Source organism: Ptychodera flava, chromosome 17 (genome assembly GCF_041260155.1).
Source record: "Ptychodera flava strain L36383 chromosome 17, AS_Pfla_20210202, whole genome shotgun sequence".
Classification (NCBI taxonomy): Eukaryota; Metazoa; Hemichordata; class Enteropneusta; family Ptychoderidae; genus Ptychodera; species Ptychodera flava.
The window spans coordinates 29,611,090-29,633,479 of NC_091944.1; the positions used below are offsets into that span (position 1 = coordinate 29,611,090).

The window sequence follows — 22,390 nt, forward strand, 5'->3', positions numbered from 1 at the left end:
CCTAAAATATAAAGTTCTTTTCCAATATGAAAACCCTTTTAAAGATTCGATTCAATGTTAACATCTATGGTATGTGAACTTCCAGTTGGTCTATAAATACCAGCAATCAGAAAACTGATGCTTTTTGGGGCATGATTTCAAGCCACATAATTTCAAGTTGATCACATTCCAAATCAAACCCTTAGTGTAACAAATGTTTGAACGAATATGAGCCAAAAGACTACCATCCTTTTTCAATCTTTTTTCGATCTTTTCGTTCAACTGAAACAGGGAATAGTAAAATCATTGACAGAGTTTACCCTAATTAAAAGGGTTCCAGAGAGAAATAACACGTCAAACGAGAAACGTTTGTCAACGGTTGTACATTCGAGTAACCTTTTGTAACACCGTTGGGAGAGTTTGTACGAGAAGAACGTTTATTTGGAGAGTTCAGAAAGTCTACAGCTAGAACATATTTGCCAAAAATCTAGCTATCTATTGCCATGATATTATATTATATCAACTTGTGTGTCTCTGTCGTCTTGTAGCGGCATTATCGTCACTTGAAGCCCTAAATGCGGAAACCTAGGTTTGGGATCTCAAACGTCGGAAATTAGGTGCCCCAGACCAAGCATTTTACACTGATAACACACGCACACAATATCCACCAACAACAACACACGCAATACGTTAACTAAGATTGCATTTCATTTACGTTGAAATGCGAGCACTAACTTGTTGAAAACCACCTGCTGCAGACACGGAAAACGAGTCAAGAGTCAGCTTAATCAGCTCAGGAGTTCATTAGGCCATGGCTATAAATACCCAGTGAAGCACACGACAAAAATTGACAGTGAAACTATGGCCAAGTGCCAAAATTACAGTGAGGAATTTATAGAATGAGGGTCAAAAGTCTATGCCTGTGTTTGCAAAGAACTGATTATGAAGTTAACCGTTTATTTATTTTATTTATTTATTATCCCTTGAAATTTGCATCAACCCTTTTTGCTGGTTGTGGATCCGGGTTTATCACTGCTACAACAGTTATTTTAGCATCAGTGAAATGAGACCTCTCACTCTCGTCCAATTAGAATGGCGCATAGTAACATGATATAATGCAATCTTTATTTAACATTTAGATAATGCTACGTAGGCTTAAATTCAAGTCAAGTTCAGAAAATTGACATGTACGAAAATGAACTTTAATAACTGCAAATATAAACTTAATTGCTGATTGTTTTAATAAAAGTAATCCATAAGCAGACACATTTGAATCAAAATTAATTTTTCTATTTAGAATTCTTATCCACCGTTACTACCTGTTAGGAGTATGGATTGAAGATTTTCATCGAACCCATCGATTCCTGTAATTCCGAAACTGAACATATACAAAGTCCAGTGTACATAAGCATAAAGTCATTAAAACATGTTGCTTTACTCAGTTTCTATAACAAGCCAAATAATTAGTGATCACCTACTCGAAGTGATATACAGTTTTGTAGTGGTAAAAATCAGAAAATGTTAACATACCCTGCCTTAAAGGTAAACGCAACAATAATTACACATTATACACAACCATTGTGGGAAGTAACTGTAGATTGTCTATAGTATGTGCAATGCATCATACACAGGATACAAGAGATAAATCATCATCATATTTCTCTTCATTAAATGGTATACCGTAAGTAGATATGGCTTATTTAAATGTCGGGTGGTTAAAATAGAGAAGCATCGATATTGTATATATTTACATTTTTTGATCAATACACAAAAACACTTTACTGACTTACAGTGATTACCACAAGTTTTGTGAGTCGCTTCTCAAGTGTAAACTCTGTTTGTGATATGTGTTTGTTTCTTTGTTTTTTAGTGGAATACATATTTTGGATTATACAAAAATGTTTCATTCGTTCAAGAACAGAATGCTAATTATCTAGCCACGGAATTTTGAAGTTCCAGTCCGGTTGGCATATTCAATGTCACTTCCTTGAGATGCCATATATTACGTATTTTCGACTAGATGGGAGTCTTGTCTTTTTCAATACTTTGCTCGACTTCTGTCCTTTGTCCTTCTGCCCTTTGTTTTCCGGATTTCTTGCGCCATTGCGTTATCATGAATCGTATTGCTAATATTCCGACTATTGCTGACAAACTTATCCCAATTGAGACGAATTTTCCAGCAGCCCCGTCTGAAAGTTAACATTTCAATCATTATGTTTCGAATATAAACACGCTTTTAATGACAAACCAGATGTGAAATGAATGTGCCCACGTGTTTTACATCAGATTAATTAATAGTAGTATGCTTCATAAAACAATCAGATATCTTTTATACCATTATATGTAGCAGGTTTCATCAACTTTCGCACAATACTCTCGGAGTTTAATCACTAATTACAAAACTTTATTGAATATGCAAGTGAGATGTTAATGAGCTTGACACTGGTCAATGCTTCATTGGACAATTAGATATCTTTCAGATCAACATCTGTAGCACGTTTCTTTAACTTTAATACTGTAATTTTAAAGTAATATCACCAATTACAAAGTTCATCAAATATGCAAATGAACCCTTAATTAACTTGACACTGTTCAATGTTTCATAGTACAATTAGATATTTATCAGATCAATATCTGTAGGAGGTTTCACAGTAGAGTTTTATACCTAATTACAAAGTTCATTTAATATGCAAATGAACCCTTAGTTAACTTCACACTACTAAATGCTTTACAACACAGTCAGATATCTGTGGGATCAGTATCTGCAGCAGATTTCATCAAATTTGATGCCGTTATATCAGAATTATATGACTAACTAAGAAACTTCATAAAATATTCGAATGAGCTATTTATTATGTTGACACTGCTAAATGCTTTTCAGTACAATAAGATACATACCAGATCAATATTTGATGTATGTATCATCAAATTTGATACAGGAATTTCAGAGTTATGTCACTAATTACAAAAGTTCATTAAATATGCAAATGAGCAGATCATTCACATGACACTCACATTATCATCATAATTTTACTGACGTATTAACCCGCTAAAGTGTGACACTTAAAGGTCTGGTGAAATGCCCATGTTGCTAAATCACAGAAATACAGTTGATGGTCTATAAAACAGTTACATTGATTTCTTTTTTCGTTTAGCGCGCGTGATTATGAAATATAGCAAAAGAAAAATGCAATGTTGGCGTGTCCCCCGAGCCTCTCCAGTCGACTTTTTTCGGCTTTCCGAAGTTTGCCCGACTCCGTATCTCATAACGGGAAGTAAGTATTTCACACCTCCGTAAGCTCCCCACAGGGGGTAACTTCTAGGGTTTCCGCTTACATGATCAGGACAGTGTCCTCCTTCACTATGGGATGACGTTGTTCTATTGGTGGCTGTGACAGCGGCAAGAGCATGAACGGCTCAACTGTAAACTTTTTCAGTGTTGAGTGTTTGAACCATAATGTGCTTGTCTCTTCTGGTTCGTACGATCGGCCACGGTCCCTCGGCTGAGCCTGCCTTGCTACTCGCTACACAGAAGGTTGGGACCGTAATGCAAATCAACTGCATGAACACCAACACTGAACGTTGTGACTGCCACTTATAAAATGCACTAGTCTGAACGTCGGGACCGCAATTCAAATCGACAGTAACTTAAAACGTAAAAGGGACAGTGATTAAAATGAACTACAACACGGAAGGTTTGGACCGCGATGCAAATCAGCTGCATGAACAGCAACACTGAACGTTGAGACTACCATTATAACGAACAAAAACACGGAACGTAGAGATCGCGATACAAATCATGGAGGTAGAGTCCTCCCTGATACAAATCGACAGCAACACGGAACGCGTCGTTGGGACGGCGATTAAATTGAAGAACAACGGGGAATACCGGATCACGAGGACTGGACCGCGATGCAAATCGACCCTCAACATGGAATTAAAATGCACAACACAGAACAACTAGACCGCAATGTATATCAACTGCAACACCGAACCTTGTTGCCTCGATTAAAATGCGTATGTCTGCTATGTATAGCAAAAGTTTCAATTCTCGCGAGCGAGCGTTCCTATGCCTGCTGTACACTAGCCCTGCGTACGATGCTGTGTGTTCCGCTACAGCTAAATGTGGTGAGCGGGGCGATTAGCTGTAGCCGAACACACAGCATCGTACGCAGGGCTAGCTGTACACTAGACAAAATTACGTCAAATTTATCGCGAGGGCTCGATTGCGTGTGTTAAGTTTCAATTCTCGCGAGAGCCATTTATGCATGTTGTACACTAGACTAGATGACGTCAAATCTCTCGCGAGACTTGGCTCGATTGCAAATATGGACGACGGAAAGAATGCAATACAATGGCAATAGACACAGTTTTTGTGAATCGCCGAGAGAGAACCGCAGATTAAACAAAAGACTAAAAAACCCACGTTTTTTCTTTATTTTACCATATTTTTTAAACAAAAATCAGTTTCGCCACTGTGGCGAATTAGGATCGATTTTTTTCGCCACTTCGGATTTCGATTCGCTTTGGCGAACGAACGTGGCGAATGGGCAGCACGAACACTGAGGCTGTTTTGTTAGCGGATACCGGGCAGAGATAAGGCGGCGTCTGACCGCTATTCGATGTAAATGAACACACCTGTGACGTCACAGACGGCCAACCATGATCCCCGCTGCGGGCGTGACCTGAGTGTCGCAAAATGACCCCATGAAAGCCTCGCATAGAAATATCAAAAAAATTAACACTTGCGCGTACTTTTAGGTTGCAATTATGTTGCGAGTGTAATAGTATTGACCCCCTGGAAGATATTCAGTCACATGAACGGGACCATTTCACCAGACCTTTAAGTTTTGCCGTAAAAAAAGTACGAGTCAAAGGGGAAAGATGCGAAATATCGCCGATTTTTGCCCTTTCCATCAAATTACAGGATGGGTATGGTAAGTACAGGACATGTTGCCGCCACAAACCCAATATTTCAATCGTCTGGCATTTATTTCGTGTGCTTTTCTTGACTTGAAAATATAGATATTGGAATCCCAGTTGCTCCCCTTGTCTGGTAATAAAGAGGGAGTGACTAACCCTAACCCTAAGCTTAACCCTAACTTAAGCCTAACCTTAACCCTTTGCCTGACCCTAACGTAAGCTTAAAGGCGGAGCCTCCCTTTAAAAGGGCGCCAGCCTATGGCGGCGTTCACTGTGTAAGTGGACACCAAACAGGCAACATGAGGGCACAAGCTCCAGAAAATGCCACTTTTTATTTTTTTCCAACCGCAAAAACGCTGACAGACTGCCAAGCGGTCAGCACGAAGTGGCTGCCGATCGAACTCTGTGGTTATATTCCAATTCTAACGTGGCTGGAAGACGTTTTTTAAGGAAATTCGAGTGTGGTGCTGAGGAATAAATGACCGTTGGCAATTTGAACCGACCGTCAATCAAACGGTTATATAAGCTCTACATGCAGGATTAGCAAAAGGTGACAAAAGATTGAAATCAGTTTGTGTAATTAATGTAATAGAAATCAAACATCGTACTGGCCATGTGTTTGACTGGGAGGAGAACTCCACTAATGCGAGAACCAGGGATTGAAAAGTGCGGCTTTAACCCTAACCCTAACCATCGGAAATACATATAAACAGATAAATAAATAAATAAACAAACTGCTCTTTATTGACAAATATAAACAAAATAGCTTTTGCTGTTATTTTATTAAAAATAACAAATAAACAAACAAACACAAACACTTACACACAAACGAACAGAGACACCAATACACAAGGAGGAAGAGCACCCTGTTCTCTTACATCTTCAAACTGACTTCGTTTTAGCTTTGATTTTCATTCGTAACGTTCAAAACATAATCTGTTCATCGAACAGTTATGCTGCCGCACCTAGATTTCATAGGAAAATTATGCATGACGAACGCGGATCATATTGCCATGGAGAAATTGCCAACGACATGAATGGCAGGCACACGTCGCCACTCGCGGAAATGAATGCATAATTTTTGATTGAACAATTTTGCTCGAGCGATTGCTAGGTCTCATGGTCCTTTGGAATCCTAACAAAAACTGACTCTGAAAAGTTGGACAAGCAATCAATACTGCTGAAAAAAGAAGATCGCGAAATGATCAGTTCAGGGTACCGTAAAACATTTAAAGACGTAGAACTTTTGCGACATTTGGGTATACAGTGAGTTTGGCGTGTCTGTCGTTAATTGGTCTACCTTCAAAACAATTTGCAGCCTTTCTCTCGGCCTCCGAGAGTATATCCGAAGGATCACGCACCTCGGAGTAACAGTTATGATAAGTTCGCTTTGTTTTATGAAATGTAAACTTGTTATCACGTCGATATAATGCGGATACGTAAAGATCGGCCTTGTGAATTTAGTTTCAAGACCAACGAGCATTCAGGATGTTTTAGCGGGCCACAAACGTACACTGCGAAACATCAACTTGACTGTCGATTGCTGGTAGCACCCTTGAGCTGCCCTGTAAAATCTAGTCCGTGTATCGAGCATAGCCCAAAACCATGGAGGTAAAAATAGCTCCATGGTTAAAACCAGACATGTTTGTCGACAACACTTTTCTCCCAGAAAGTTTTTGTCTAAATGTCAATTTATCTGATATTTATACCATATACTATTTGAAAAGACCTTGCACAGCACTGTTCTCCCAGAAGGTTTTTGTCTAAATGTCAATTTATCTGATATTTATACCTTATACTATTTGAAAAGACCTTTATGAGGAAGGTATTCAAAGGACGAGCTTCTAGCAACAGGAGCAATATTTTGCTCTCAAGAGCGAACTGAAGACAAATATTTTTGTAAATCAAAAGACATCATTCGGTAACATACATTTCCTCTTCTTTCGTGAAGAAATGCCAAGTTCTTGACTATTATGTAGAAAGTGTTCGTTTTATTCCTCTTAATAGATTTTTGCAGTATATTAAGGTAAACTGAAATAATGACACAGAAAAAAGATCAGCATGGGGAGTGTTATTAAGCACCATTGCCTCATCTTTTCTATAAAGTATAAAGACCTTACTATCACTGATGGCCTTCAGTCATCTGAGAAAGACGTATTTATTTTTAAGTAGTGATGCATTTCTGGTAATTTATCGGGGTAATATACGAAAGTTATAGTCCTGATGACCATATAATATGAGATCACGAAAATTTAATGTTGGAGATCATATGCTTGTCTCTGAAGTGTACTCCTGCAGCCCACACGTTCATTGTTCGTATTCCCAAAACTGTTATTCAAATGTAGAAACTTTTATACGAATAATTGATTGCATTGATTGTGATGTCCATGATAAATCTGGTTGAAAAGGGAAAAATGCTCACCAGCGTCTGATTCGTCCTTCGCAGACTGCGTTCCCGACTTCGCGTCACCTTGACTTTTGGTCTTGACTAAAGAAGTATATCCGTCAGTACTCAGTGCTCGATTTTCCATCTCAGCTTAAGTTAAATGAAAATGTTGAATCTTATTGTCAGTTTTGCTAGGTTAAGGAGCGGTTGAAATGGCTGTCATGCAACTCGAAGCTTTAAAATTTGTTCGTGAGAAGTCACCTGAGATTCATCTCATTAACAATGTTATTATATTTGAACTTTCAATAGCAAAGCATGATTGTGTATGGAGATCAGTATACAGCCAGGAAAGAAAGAAAATGTCAAGTATTTCAAAAATAAACGTTTCTGACAACAACTGGCCTTTGTCGATCGGTCTTTTCAACCCCGGGGAAGTGTACGTAATGTAGAAATATACTACAAAACATGATTATGAAAGAATAAATAAGACAATCAATAAACATTGACTACATAATTATTAATCAGGAGTATTGTTTAACTCAGCAATCTGTCGTTTCTTTTTTGATGAGTTTACCTGTACACAAGACAATATTTCTATCTTACCTTCCTTAACTAAATTCACAGACGCCGGTCCAGTTCTTCTCAAATCTTCATTATCTTCATTTTCTAAGAGGAATAAGTGCATTTTGCGATATAAAAAGTCGGTACTTAATGCTCGATTTTCCCTCTCGGCTTAAAGCTAAATGGCAATTTTGAACAGTGCTGCCAGTTTTGTAAGGTCAAGGAGCGGCTGAAATGGCAATCATGCAACTCCAAGCTTTGACGTTCGTTTGTATGAACTCACCAAAGATTCCCCACATAACAAAACCATTTTCTTGAACTTTCAATAGCAAATCATGGTTGTGTATGGATATAAGTTATACAGCCAAGAAAGAAAGAAAATATCAAGCATTTCAAAACTAACGTGTCAGGGCAACAACTGGCCGTTGTCAATTGGCATTTTCTCTTGACCGCCGGAAAAGTGTACGTAAAGTAGAAATACATTAGAAAACATGAATATCAAAAGAATAGGACAGCCAATAAATTTGCATTGACTATATAACTATTAATCAGGAATATTGTAAAACTCAGCAATCTGACTTTTTTCTTTTTTGACGAGTTTACCTGTACACAAGACAATATTTCTATCTTACCTTCCTCAACTAAATTCACAGATGCCGGTCCAGCTCTTCTCAAATCTTCATTATCTAAGACGAAAGAGTGCATTATCCGATATAAAAAATTGGTATTTAATGCTCGATTTTCCCTCTCTGCTTAAAGCTAACTGGCAATTTTGAACAGTGCTGTCAGTTTTGCTAGAAGACATACGCAATCTCATAACAGAAATGTACAATGAAAAACACATTGACCATCACACATATTAATATCTGAATCCAGTCAATAGAAAAATAAGAACACCACTTTGGTACCTTCTACCGAAAATTCACAAAGTGCCGCCACAGGAGCTATATTCATAGGACGGCCAATCATAAGTGGATGCTCCAGTCCAACATTTCACATATCAGAGTTCATTGACCATTTTCTCAAACAAATCGTCAAGAAACAACCAACATACATCAAAGACACAACAGACTTTATGCGGAAAATTGAGACAATCAAAGTTCCGACCAATGCGACACTAGTAACACTGGATGTAAATTCCATGTACACGAATACACCACATGATGAGGCAATTGAATCAGTCGGCAGAGCATTAAATCAGGAAAGATCATCAAACAATTACATAATCAAGCAACCACCAACGAAATACATGATAGCTCTGCTAGAAATAATCTTAAAAAACAACACATTTGAATTCAATGATGAATTCTACCGGCAAATCTACGGCGTAGCCATGGGTTCGCCATCTTCGCCACAATTGGCGGACCTCACATTCCACGAGACAGAAATGAGAATAATACATAAACACAAACAACAAATATCGACCTGGCTGAGGTTCAGGGACGATATTTTTCTGATTTTCATCGGAACACAACACGAACTCAATCAATTCATATCAAACATAAACAAAATGCATCCCATGTTCAAATTTTTGTTTGAAAGCTCCCCTCAAGAAATCACATACTTAGACCTGACTATCTACAAAGGTCATCGATACAACAAAGAGAATATTCTCGACATCAAGACGCACACAAAGCCAACAGATACATTCCAATTCTTACAAAGAAACTCATGCCATCTGGCAGCAACATTCAATGGTCTGATCAAAGGTGAAACATTATGATACATCAGAACATGCAACAACGAAACCGAGTTTACACAGAAAGTCACACAATTTAGTGAAAAATTACAAGACCGACAATACAAGAAAAATGAAATAGAACGCATTATCAGAGAGACAAATCATAAAAAAAAGAAAACGACTGCTTGAACAACAAAAAGAAAAAAATAACGCCACCAACAATACAATAGTCTTCATAACAACATACAGCCCATACATAGAAACAACAAAAATCAAGCAAGCCCTGACAGAAAACTGGCGTGAACTTGAAAGAGACGAAACACTAAAAAAACTGTTCCAAAATAAACCAATAATAGCATACAGAAGGAACAGAAATATAGGCGACACACTTATAAGCGCCAGACTTCACAAAAACTACAATAGCTCAAACTCAGGTTCACAAGAACCTATACAAACACAACGAGATCAAACAGTAGATGTTTTAGCTTCCTTCTTTGCACAACAGACTCAAGTGGAACAACATATTACAAAATACAAACAATCAACAATTCAACACGTCTCACCGAACAAAACTGAATTTTAAGCGACTGATGAAGAAAACTCTGTTTTCGAAACGTAGCGCCAAAGGATCGTAGTGTCACAGTAATCTCTCCGCTCCAACCCGGAGTAACACAAGACACGTAGATTACGGCTACGTCTCGCCATGGCTAAAACAACAATTTACATGAAACAGCCAAACAGGATATACACTTATATTATACACGATATCATACATAAAACGCAAACAACCCAAATGTGAACGATGTGTGGAGTTGCTTTCCCTTTACTAATTATTAATCAGGAATATTGTTTAACTCAGCAATCTGACTTTTTTCTTTTTTGATGAGTTTACCTGTACACAAGACAATATTTCTTTCTCACCTTCCTCAACTAAATTCACAGATGCCGGTCCAGCTCTTCTCAAATCTTCATTATCTCAGACGAAAGAGTGCATTATCCGACATAAAAAAATTGGTATTTAATGCTCGATTTTCCCTCTCTGCTTAAAGCTAAATAGCAATTTTGAACAGTGCTGTCAGTTTTGCTAGGTCAAGGAGCGTCTGAAATGGCAGTCATGCAACTCGAAGCTTTGACGTTTGTCAGTATGAACTCACTAAACATTCCCCTCGTAAACAAAGCCATTGCTTTGAACTTTCAATAGCAAATCATGTTTGTGTATGGAGATGAGTTATACAGCCAAGAAAGAAAGAAAATATCAAGCATTTCAAAACTAACGTGTCTAGAGAACAACTGGCCGTAATCAATTGGCATTTTCTTTTGACCGCCGGGAAAGTGTACGTAAAGTAGAAATACATTAGAAAACATGAATATCAAAAGAATAAGACAACCAATAAATTTTCGAGGACTATATAATTATTAATCAGGAGTATTGTTTAACTCAGCAATCTGTCGTTTCTTTTTTGATGAGTTTACCTGTACACAAGACAATATTTCTATCTTACCTTCCTCAACTAAATTCACAGACGCCGGTCTAGTTCTCCTCAAATCTTCATTATCTTCATTTTCTAAGAGGAATAAGTGCATTTTGCGATATAAAAAGTCGGTACTTATGGCTCGATTTTCCCTCTCGGCTTAAAGCTAAATGGTAATTTTGAACAGTGCTGCCAGTTTTGTAAGGTCAATGAGCGGCTGAAATGGCAGTTATGCAACTCGAAGCTTTGACGTTTGTGTATATGAACTCACCAAAGATTCCCCACATAACAAAGCCATTGTCTTGAACTTTCAATAGTAAATCATGGTTGTGTATGGAGATGAGTTATACAGCCAAGAAAGAAAGAAAATATCAAGCATTTCAAAACTAACGTGTCCGGACAACAACTGGCCGTTGTCAATTGGCATTTTCTTTTGACCGCCGGAAAAGTGTACGTAAAGTAGAATTACATTAGAAAACATGAATATCAAAAGAATAAGACAGCCAATAAATTTGCATTGACTATATAACTAATAATCAGGAGTATTGTACAACTCAGCAATCTCAGACTGACTCTTTTGTTTTTCGATGAGTTTACCTGTACACAAGACAATACTTCTATCTTACCTTCCTCAACTAAATTCACAGATGCCGGTCCAGCTCTTCTCAAATCTTCATTATCTCAGACGAAAGAGTGCATTATCCGATATAAAAAATTGGTATTTAATGCTCGATTTTCCCTCTCTGCTTAAAGCTAAATGGCAATTTTGAACAGTGCTGTCAGTTTTGCTAGGTCAAGGAGCGTCTGAAATGGCTGTCATGCAACTCGAAGCTTTGACGTTTGTTTGTATAAACATTCCCCTCGTAAACAAAGCCATTGCTTTGAACTTTCAATAGCAAATCATGGTTGTGTATGGAGATGAGTAATACAGCAAAGAAAGAAAGAAAATATCAAGCATTTCAAAACTAACGTGTCTAGAGAACAACTGGCCGTTGTCAATTGGCATTTTCTTTTGACCGCCGGGAAAGTGTACGTAAAATAGAAATACATTAGAAAACATGAATATCAAAAGAACAAGACAACCAATAAATTTGTGAGGACCACATATTATTAATCAGGAGTATTGTTTAACTCAGCAATCTGTCGTTTCTTTTTTGATGAGTTTACCTGTACACAAGACAATATTTCTATCTTACCTCCTCAACTAAATTCACAGGCGCCGGTCCAGTTCTTCTCAAATCTTCATTATCTTCATTTTCTAAGAGGAATAAGTGCATTTTGCGATATAAAAAGTCGGTACTTAATGCTCGATTTTCCCTCTCGGCTTAAAGCTAAATGGCAATTTTGAACAGTGCTGCCAGTTTTGTAAGGTCAAGGAGCGGCTGAAATGGCAGTCATGCAACTCGAAGCTTTGACGTTTGTTTGTATGAACTCACTAAACATTCCCCCCGTAAACAAAGCCATTTCTTTGAACTTTCAATAGCAAATCATGGTTGTGTATGGAGATGAGTTATACAGCCAAGAAAGAAAGAAAATATCAAGCATTTCAAAACTAACGTGTCCGGACAACAACTGGCCTTTGTCAATTGGCATTTTATTTTGACCGCCGGAAAAGTGTACGTAAAGTAGAATTACATTAGAAAACATGAATATCAAAAGAATAAGACAGCCAATAAATTTGCATTGACTATATAACTATTAATCAGGAGTATTGTACAACTCAGCAATCTCAGACTGACTTTTTTGTTTTTCGATGAGTTTACCTGTACACAAGACAATATTTCTATCTTACCTTCCTCAACTAAATTCACAGATGCCGGTCCAGCTCTTCTCAAATCTTCATTATCTCAGACGAAAGAGTGCATTATCCGATATAAAAAATTGGTATTTGATGCTCGATTTTCCCTCTCTGCTTAAAGCTAAATGGCAATTTTGAACAGTGCTGTCAGTTTTGCTAGGTCAAGGAGCGTCTAAAATGGCTGTCATGCAACTCGAAGCTTTGACGTTTGTTTGTATGAACTCACTAAACATTCCCCTCGTAAACAAAGCCATTGCTTTGAACTTTCAATAGCAAATCATGGTTGTGTATGGAGATGAGTTATACAGCCAAGAAAGAAAGAAAATATCAAGCATTTCAAAACTAACGTGTCTAGAGAACAACTGGCCATTGTCAATTGGCATTTTCTTTTGACCGCCGGGAAAGTGTACGTAAAATAGAAATACATTAGAAAACATGAATATCAAAAGAACAAGACAACCAATAAATTTGTGAGGACCACATATTATTAATCAGGAGTATTGTTTAACTCAGCAATCTGTCGTTTCTTTTTTGATGAGTTTACCTGTACACAAGACAATATTTCTATCTTACCTTCCTCAACTAAATTCACAGACGCCGGTCCAGTTCTTCTCAAATCTTCATTATCTTCATTTTCTAAGAGGAATAAGTGCATTTTGCGATATAAAAAGTCGGTACTTAATGCTCGATTTTCCCTCTCGGCTTAAAGCTAAATGGCAATTTTGAACAGTGCTGCCAGTTTTGTAAGGTCAAGGAGCGGCTGAAATGGCAGTCATGCAACTCGAAGCTTTGACGTTTGTTTGTATGAACTCACTAAACATTCCCCCGTAAACAAAGCCATTTCTTTGAACTTTCAATAGCAAATCATGGTTGTGTATGGAGATGAGTTATACAGCCAAGAAAGAAACAAAATGTCAGGCATTTCAAAACTAACGTGTCTAGAGAACAACTGGCCTCTGTCAATTGGCATTTTCTTTTGACCGCCGGGAAAGTGTACGTAAAGTAGAAATACATTAGAAAACATGAATATCAAAAGAATAAGACAACCAATAAATTTGCGAGGACTACATAATTATTAATCAGGAGTATTGTTTAACTCAGCAATCTGTCGTTTCTTTTTTGATGAGTTTACCTGTACACAAGACAATATTTCTATCTTACCTTCCTCAACTAAATTCACAGACGCCGGTCCAGTTCTTCTCAAATCTTCATTATCTTCATTTTCTAAGAGGAATAAGTGCATTTTGCGATATAAAAAGTCGGTACTTAATGCTCGATTTTCCCTCTCGACTTAAAGCTTAATGGCAATTTTGAACAGTGCTGCCAGTTTTGTAAGGTCAAGGAGCGGCTGAAATGGCAGTAATGCAACTCGAAGCTTTGACGTTTGTTTGTATAAACTCACCAAAGATTCCCCACACAACAAAGCCATTGTCTTGAACTTACAATAGCAAATCAAGGTTGTGTATTGAGATGAGTTATACAGCCAAGAAAGAAAGAAAATATCAAGCATTTCAAAATTAACGTGTCCGGACAACAACTGGCCGTTGTCAATTTGCATTTTCTTTTGACCGCCGGAAAAGTGTACGTAAAGTAGAAATACATTAGAAAACATGAATATCAAAAGAATAGGACAGCCAATAAATTTGCATTGACTATATAACTATTAATCAGGAATATTGTACAACTCAGCAATCTGACTTTTTTGTTTTTCGATGAGTTTACCTGTACACAAGACAATATTTCTATCTTACCTTCCTCAACTAAATTCACAGATGCCGGTCCAGCTCTTCTCAAATCTTCATTATCTAAGACGAAAGAGTGCATTATCCGATATAAAAAATTGGTATTTAATGCTCGATTTTCCCTCTCTGCTTAAAGCTAACTGGCAATTTTGAACAGTGCTGTCAGTTTTGCTAGAAGACATACGCAATCTCATAACAGAAATGTACAATGAAAAACACATTGACCATCACACATATTAATATCTGAATCCAGTCAATAGAAAAATAAGAACACCACTTTGGTACCTTCTACCGAAAATTCACAAAGTGCCGCCACCAGGAGCTATATTCATAGGACGGCCAATCATAAGTGGATGCTCCAGTCCAACATTTCACATATCAGAGTTCATTGACCATTTTCTCAAACAAATCGTCAAGAAACAACCAACATACATCAAAGACACAACAGACTTTATGCGGAAAATTGAGACAATCAAAGTTCCGACCAATGCGACACTAGTAACACTGGATGTAAATTCCATGTACACGAATACACCACATGATGAGGCAATTGAATCAGTCGGCAAAGCATTAAATCAGGAAAGATCATCAAACAATTACATAATCAAGCAACCCCAACGAAATACATGATAGCTCTGCTAGAAATAATCTTAAAAAACAACACATTTGAATTCAATGATGAATTCTACCGGCAAATCTACGGCGTAGCCATGGGTTCGCCATCTTCGCCACAGTTGGCGGACCTCACATTCCACGAGACAGAAATGAGAATAATACATAAACACAAACAACAAATATCGACCTGGCTGAGGTTCAGGGACGATATTTTTCTGATTTTCATCGGAACACAACACGAACTCAATCAATTCATATCAAACATAAACAAAATGCATCCCATGTTCAAATTTTTGTTTGAAAGCTCCCCTCAAGAAATCACATACTTAGACCTGACTATCTACAAAGGTCATCGATACAACAAAGAGAATATTCTCGACATCAAGACGCACACAAAGCCAACAGATACATTCCAATTCTTACAAAGAAACTCATGCCATCCGGCAGCAACATTCAATGGTCTGATCAAAGGTGAAACATTATGATACATCAGAACATGCAACAACGAAACCGAGTTTACACAGAAAGTCACACAATTTAGTGAAAAATTACAAGACCGACAATACAAGAAAAATGAAATAGAACGCATTATCAGAGAGACAAATCATAAAAAAAGAAAACGACTGCTTGAACAACAAAAAGAAAAAAATAACGCCACCAACAATACAATAGTCTTCATAACAACATACAGCCCATACATAGAAACAACAAAAATCAAGCAAGCCCTGACAGAAAACTGGCGTGAACTTGAAAGAGACGAAACACTAAAAAAACTGTTCCAAAATAAACCAATAATAGCATACAGAAGGAACAGAAATATAGGCGACACACTTATAAGCGCCAGACTTCACAAAAACTACAATAGCTCAAACTCAGGTTCACAAGAACCTATACAAACACAACGAGATCAAACAGTAGATATTTTAGCTTCCTTATTTGCACAACAGACTCAAGTGAAACAACATATTACAAAATAAAAACAATCAACCATTCAACACGTCTCACCGAACAAAACTGAATTTTAAGCGACTGATGAAGAAAACTCTGTTTTCGAAACGTAGCGCCAAAGGATCGTAGTGTCACAGTAATCTCTCCGCTCCAACCCGGAGTAACACAAGACACGTAGATTACGGCTACGTCTCGCCATGGCTAAAACAACAATTTACATGAAACAGCCAAACAGGATATACATTTATATTATACACGATATCATACATAAAACGCAAACAACCCAAATGTGAACGATGTGTGGAGTTGCTTTCCCTTTACTAATTATTAATCAGGAATATTGTTTAACTCAGCAATCTGACTTTTTTCTTTTTTGATGAGTTTACCTGTACACAAGACAATATTTCTATCTTACCTTCCTCAACTAAATTCACAGATGCCGGTCCAGCTCTTCTCAAATCTTCATTATCTCAGACGAAAGAAAGCATTATCCGATGTAAAAAATTGGTATTTAATGCTCGATTTTCCCTGTCTGCTTAAGGATGTACGATCGGAAAAAGTAAAAGTAATGTCAATTTTTTCAAATGGGGATTTTTGAATACCTACATATGTGAATAGTCCAAAACTGGGAAAAAAACATGGGGTCACCGCGCTTGTTTTTTTACAAAATGACATTAAAAATTCACGGTTTTTCACAAAATCATTAAAAATCAATAAAACAGGTCATCATTTTCATATTTATATCATGATTGCATTTTCACGTTTACACTGTAAAAGAATAAAAAAATTATAAACCTAAGCTACTTTGAAGATTTTACTTACATTAAAATTGAGTTAAAAGTCATCATATTTATTTTTTAACCAAAATTGCAACAAATATGCCCCAAATTTTAGGAATGGGAGAGGGTAATTTATTAATTATTGATAGTTTCTACTAATGTCAATTTTCTCAAACTTTGCCAAATAATAGCACTTTCTGTGAATTTTTCAAAACCACATTTTGTTTAGTAGGTCACCGAGCTCGAATTTTCACAATTTTGCAAAAACTAACTAGGATTTACAGGTTCTGGCGATAAACCATGCTCTCCCGGGTTCGTCGCACCAGGGCGCTCTTCAAATGCTGCTCACCTGCCGTGGCTACCTACAGTGGCCCTAGCCCTAGCGCCCTGTCCAGGCATGGTCATGATTCAAGCCTACCATTAAACTTTAATTAGAGGGAAATCACAGAACAAAGCAAAGACTTTTAGGTTCTTCTACTTTTCGAGTCTATATATTAATACAGCATACAAAAAATCACGTAATATTTATTGCCGTGACGCTTATCGGTGGGGATTAGGTTGACTTCGCTGCAGGCTAAGTAAGTTGTCACACACTACGTGGAGCCAGAAGCCGAGGCCGTGAACTTGGCGTTTCTCCAACACACGATGACAATCGTAAAGGCAAGCCCGCAACTGACACAAGTGTCAAGATTTTCGGCTAGTTCACTCAAATCGACTATGCGACGGCCATTCTTCCATTCTCCGGTAGGTCTACTAGCGACACTATACCACGAATAGCAAATCAGACGTCACACTTCTGATTTACGCTGTACAGGCTACGGTCATGTTGCATTTTTTTTTATCTCTTTGCTGAATTCTCGTACCTTCCAGCGTGTTTTGAGGGCTCGCCGAACATTTTCTCGGCGCGATTTTCCTTTACCTGCAGACGACATTTGATTTTGTACAACGCAAAAACGTTCGGAACGTCACTATGCGCGCGTGGTTACTATGGATACTTTTCTGCGCGGAAATCGGCGCAGTACGCTTATATTTTTCCGATCGTACATCCTTAAAGCTAAATGGCAATTTTGAACAGTGCTGTCAGTTTTGCTAGGTCAAGGAGCGTCTGAAATGGCTGTCATGCAACTCGAAGCTTTGACGTTTCTTTGTATGAACTCACTAAACATTCCCCTCGTAAACAAAGCCATTGCTTTGAACTTTCAATAGCAAATCATGGTTGTGTATGGAGATGAGTAATACAGCCAAGAAAGAAAGAAAATATCAAGCATTTCAAAACTAACGTGTCTAGAGAACAACTGGCCGTTGTCAATTGGCATTTTCTTTTGACCGCCGGGAAAGTGTACGTAAAATAGAAATACATTAGAAAACATGAATATCAAAAGAACAAGACAACCAATAAATTTGCGAGGACCACATATTATTAATCAGGAGTAGGCTATTGTTTAACTCAGCAATCTGTCGTTTCTTTTTTGATGAGTTTACCTGTACACAAGACAATATTTCTATCTCACCTTCCTCAACTAAATTCACAGATGCCGGTCCAGCTCTTCTCAAATATTCATTATCTAAGACGAAAGAGTGCATTATCCGATAAAAAAAATTGGTATTTAATGCTCGATTTTCCCTCTCTGCTTAAAGCTAAATGGCGATTTTGAACAGTGCTGTCAGTTTTGTAAGGTCAAGGAGCGTCTGAAATGGCTGTCATGCAACTCGAAGCTTTGACGTTTGTTTGTATGAACTCACTAAACATTCCCCTCGTAAACAAAGCCATTGCTTTGAATTTTCAATAGCAAATCATGGTTGTGTATAGAGATTAGTTATACAGCCAAGAAAGAAAGAAAATATCAAGCATTTCAAAACTAACGTGTCTAGAGAACAACTGGCCGTTGTCAATTGGCATTTTCTTTTGACCGCCGGAAAAGTGTACGTAAAGTAGAAATACATTAGAAAACATGAATATCAAAAGAATAGGACAGCCAATAAATTTGCATTGACTATATAACTATTAATCAGGAATATTGTACAACTCAGCAATCTGACTTTTTTTCTTTTTTTATGAGTTTACCTGTACACAAGACAATATTTTTATCTTACCTTCCTCAACTAAATTCACAGATGCCGGTCCAGCTCTTCTCAAATATTCATTATCTAAGACGAAAGAGTGCATTATCCGATATAAAAAATTGGTATTTAATGCTCGATTTTCCCTCTCTGCTTAAAGCTAAATGGCAATTTTGAACAGTGCTGCCAGTTTTTAAGGTCAAGGAGCGGCTGAAATGGCTGTCATGCGACTCGAAGCTTTGACGTTTGTTTGTATGCACTCACCAAAGATTCCCCTCGTAAACAAAGCCATTGCTTTGAACTTTCAATAGCAAATCATGGTTGTGTATGGAGATGAGTTATACAGCCAAGAAAGAAAGAAAATATCAAGCATTTCAAAACTAACGTGTCTAGAGAACTACTGGCTGTTGTCAATTAGCATTTTCTTTTGATCGCCGGGAAAGTGTACGTAAAGTAGAATTACATTAGAAAACATGAATATCAAAAGAATAAGACAACCAATAAATTTGCGAGGACTACATATAATTATTAATCAGGAGTACAGTTGAACTCTGCAGTCTGTCGTTTCTTTTTTGATGAGTTTACCTGTACTTACACAATACAATATTTCTATCTTACCTTTCTCAACTAAATTCACAGACGCCGGTCCGGTTCTTCTCAAATCTTCATTATCTTCATTTTCTAAGAGGAATAAGTGCATTTTGCGAGATAAAAAGTCGGTACTTAATGCTCGATTTTCCCTCTCGGCTTAAAGCTAAATGGCAATTTTGAACAGTGCTGCCAGTTTTGTAAGGTCAAGGAGCGGCTGAAATGGCAGTCATGCAACTCAAAGCTTTGACGTTTGTTTGTATGAACCAAAGATTCCCCACATAACAAAGCCATTGTCTTGAACTTTCAATAGCAAATCATGGTTGTGTATGGAGATGAGTTATACAGCCAAGAAAGAAAGAAAATATCAAGCATTTCAAAACTAACGTGTCAGGACAACAACTGGCCGTTGTCAATCGGCATTTTCTTTTGACCGCCGGAAAAGTGTACGTAAAGTAGAAATACATTAGAAAACATGAATATCAAAAGAATAAGACAACCAATAAATTTGCGATGACTACATATAATTATTAATCAGGAGTACAGTTGAACTCTTCAATCTGTCGTTTCTTTTTTGATGAGTTTACCTCTACACAAGACAATATTTCTATCTCACCTACTTCAACTAAATTCACAGACGCCGGTCCAGTTCTTCTCAAATCTTCATTATCTTCATTATCTGAGAGGAATAAGTGCATTTACCTCTACGCAAGACAATATTTCTATCTTACCTACTTCAACTAAATTCACAGACGCCGGTCCAGTTCTTCTCAAATCTTCATTATCTTCATTATCTAAGAGGAAGAAGTGCATTTTCCGATATAAAAAGTCGGTTCTTAATGCTCAATTTTCCCTCTCGGCTTAAAGTTAAATGAGAATGATGAATCTTACTGTCAGATTTGCAAGGTTGAGGAGCGACTGAAATGACGGTCATGCCACTCGCAGCTTTGAAATTTGTTCGTAAGAAGACGAGGTTCTGCTACTTACAAAGAAATTGTTTTGATCAGCTTTCAATAGCAAATCACGGTTGTGTAGCAGATAAGTTGTACAGCCAAGAAAGAAACAAAATATCAAGCATTTCTACAATGAATATGTACGTACAACTGGCCATCGTCGATTGGTTTTTACCTTCGGGGAAGTGTATGTTAAGCAGAAATACACTAGAATACATGATCAAAAGAATAAGACAGCCAGTAAATTCACATTGACAAAATAATTGCTAATCATAAATATGGTCGCTCTTAACAATCTGTCTTTACTCTTGTTGACGTCGAGTTTATTTGTACACAAGTAAATTTTTCTATCTTACCTTCTCCAACTAAATTCATAGACGCCGGTCCATTTCTTCTTAGACCTTCATTATCTATGAGTAATGAGTGAATTATCCGATATAAAAAGTCTATGAACGATTTTACATTAAATAGTCTCCGACAAGGATTTACCTTCGCATGGTTAATTTTCCGCTTTTCGAGGAAGAAAGGAGTTGCTCTTTATTTAGTGTTGCTATTTACGATAAGGCACTACAAGTTAAAAGAGAGACGTTTTAGTTTGTCACTAAACGTATTGGAGCAATGTAGTTTTTTTAAAAGAAAGACCTTATTCTATATCGCTTTTGTGTCTATCTTGATTCATCGTTTGTTTGTGAGTTTTTGCTGTGCGTCTGTCTGTTGACCAATAGCTATCTAAACTTACATGTATGTCCTTCAGCTAAATCTACATAATCTACACAGGATAATGACACAAAATGAACATAGCATATTTCACTTATGAAGTAAATAAGCTTTTAACATAACCATCCAGCAAAGTGAATATAAATTATTAAATATTGAAATATGGGAAACAAATATCCTCAAAAGTTACTTTGTATCAGTATGCATTTACCGTATTTATCGCTAACACTATTGAGATCATTGTTATTTATTTAAATGATTGTATTCACTTTTTTCAGAGTCTCTGCATTCAGTTCAGCTTACCGCCTCAACTACATCCAAAGGGCCAGGCACACAAACTTTGCTGATTCTAACATATATGTGCAATTTGTCTGCTGTTGTACCGGTCGTTTGACCTGCGAACAAGCAGCTTCTTATGTATATACACCTATGTATTGATCTAAAATACGACTGAACATTCTCATCTATCTTTACTGACACGCTGTTGTTTGTGAGTTTACCCATCTATAGATCATTATCTCCATCTTACCTTCATGAGCTGAGGGAGAATTCTTTTTTTTACGGGGATGGTTGGGGGAGGGGGGGGGGGTCGGTGGAACTAAAGTGATAAATGAAAAGCAAAAAGTGACCCCCCTCCAAACTAAATTTCTAAAATCCCTCCGCAATTCATCAATTGTAAAGTATGAAACCCACCAAAAAATTAATAAGGGCTTGATTCATTAACCCTTAACCCTTTGCACAGTATAAGATAAGATAAGATAAGATAAGATAATACTTTATTGAGTCCCATTATGGGTAATTAAGATGTCTGCTGACATACAAACACAGAACACTACAACAATAACAACAAACATCTCATCGAGATCTGTTAAAAGCCCTATTAAAATTCACAATTGCACGGGGAATGAACGAATTTGAATAACGGTGGGTTCTAGAAGCCGGCAGTCTCAATCTGCCGCTTCTGTCAATACGTAAAGTGTCAAACTCCTGTCGAAGTGGATGTGAACTGTCTGCCAGAATACGCGACAGTTTGTCCTGAATTCGCCCTTGATAATGCGAGTCTACCGACCGTTTGTTGTTACCGATAATCATCTCTGCCTTCTTGATCATCTTATCTAGCTTCCCTTTCTCATGTTGTGGAATGTTCCCACCCCAGCAAACAATACAGTAGTTGAAAACACTGGTTA

At 37.3% G+C, this 22,390-nt stretch overlaps 1 protein-coding gene across 2 annotated transcripts; it reads right to left on the reverse strand.

Annotated features, from left to right (window-relative positions):
* Positions 1-1,082: 1,082 nt before the first annotated feature.
* LOC139116011 (uncharacterized) lies at positions 1,083-19,775 on the reverse strand. Of its 2 annotated transcripts, XM_070678504.1 has the most exons (14): positions 19,564-19,775; positions 18,979-19,032; positions 16,521-16,574; positions 14,552-14,605; positions 13,962-14,024; positions 13,374-13,436; positions 12,795-12,848; positions 11,629-11,682; positions 11,033-11,095; positions 10,452-10,505; positions 8,482-8,535; positions 7,892-7,954; positions 7,325-7,438; positions 1,083-2,168 (listed from the first exon to the last, which is right to left on the reverse strand). In XM_070678504.1, the coding sequence occupies exons 1-14, from the start codon at positions 19,643-19,645 to the stop codon at positions 1,996-1,998; spliced, it is 999 nt and encodes a 332-aa protein (XP_070534605.1). In that variant the 5' UTR covers positions 19,646-19,775; the 3' UTR covers positions 1,083-1,995. The 2 variants fall into 2 exon arrangements, with proteins under 2 accessions (XP_070534605.1, XP_070534606.1); XM_070678505.1 differs by lacking the exons at positions 18,979-19,032; positions 19,564-19,775 and adding an exon at positions 18,396-18,502.
* Positions 19,776-22,390: the final 2,615 nt, after the last annotated feature.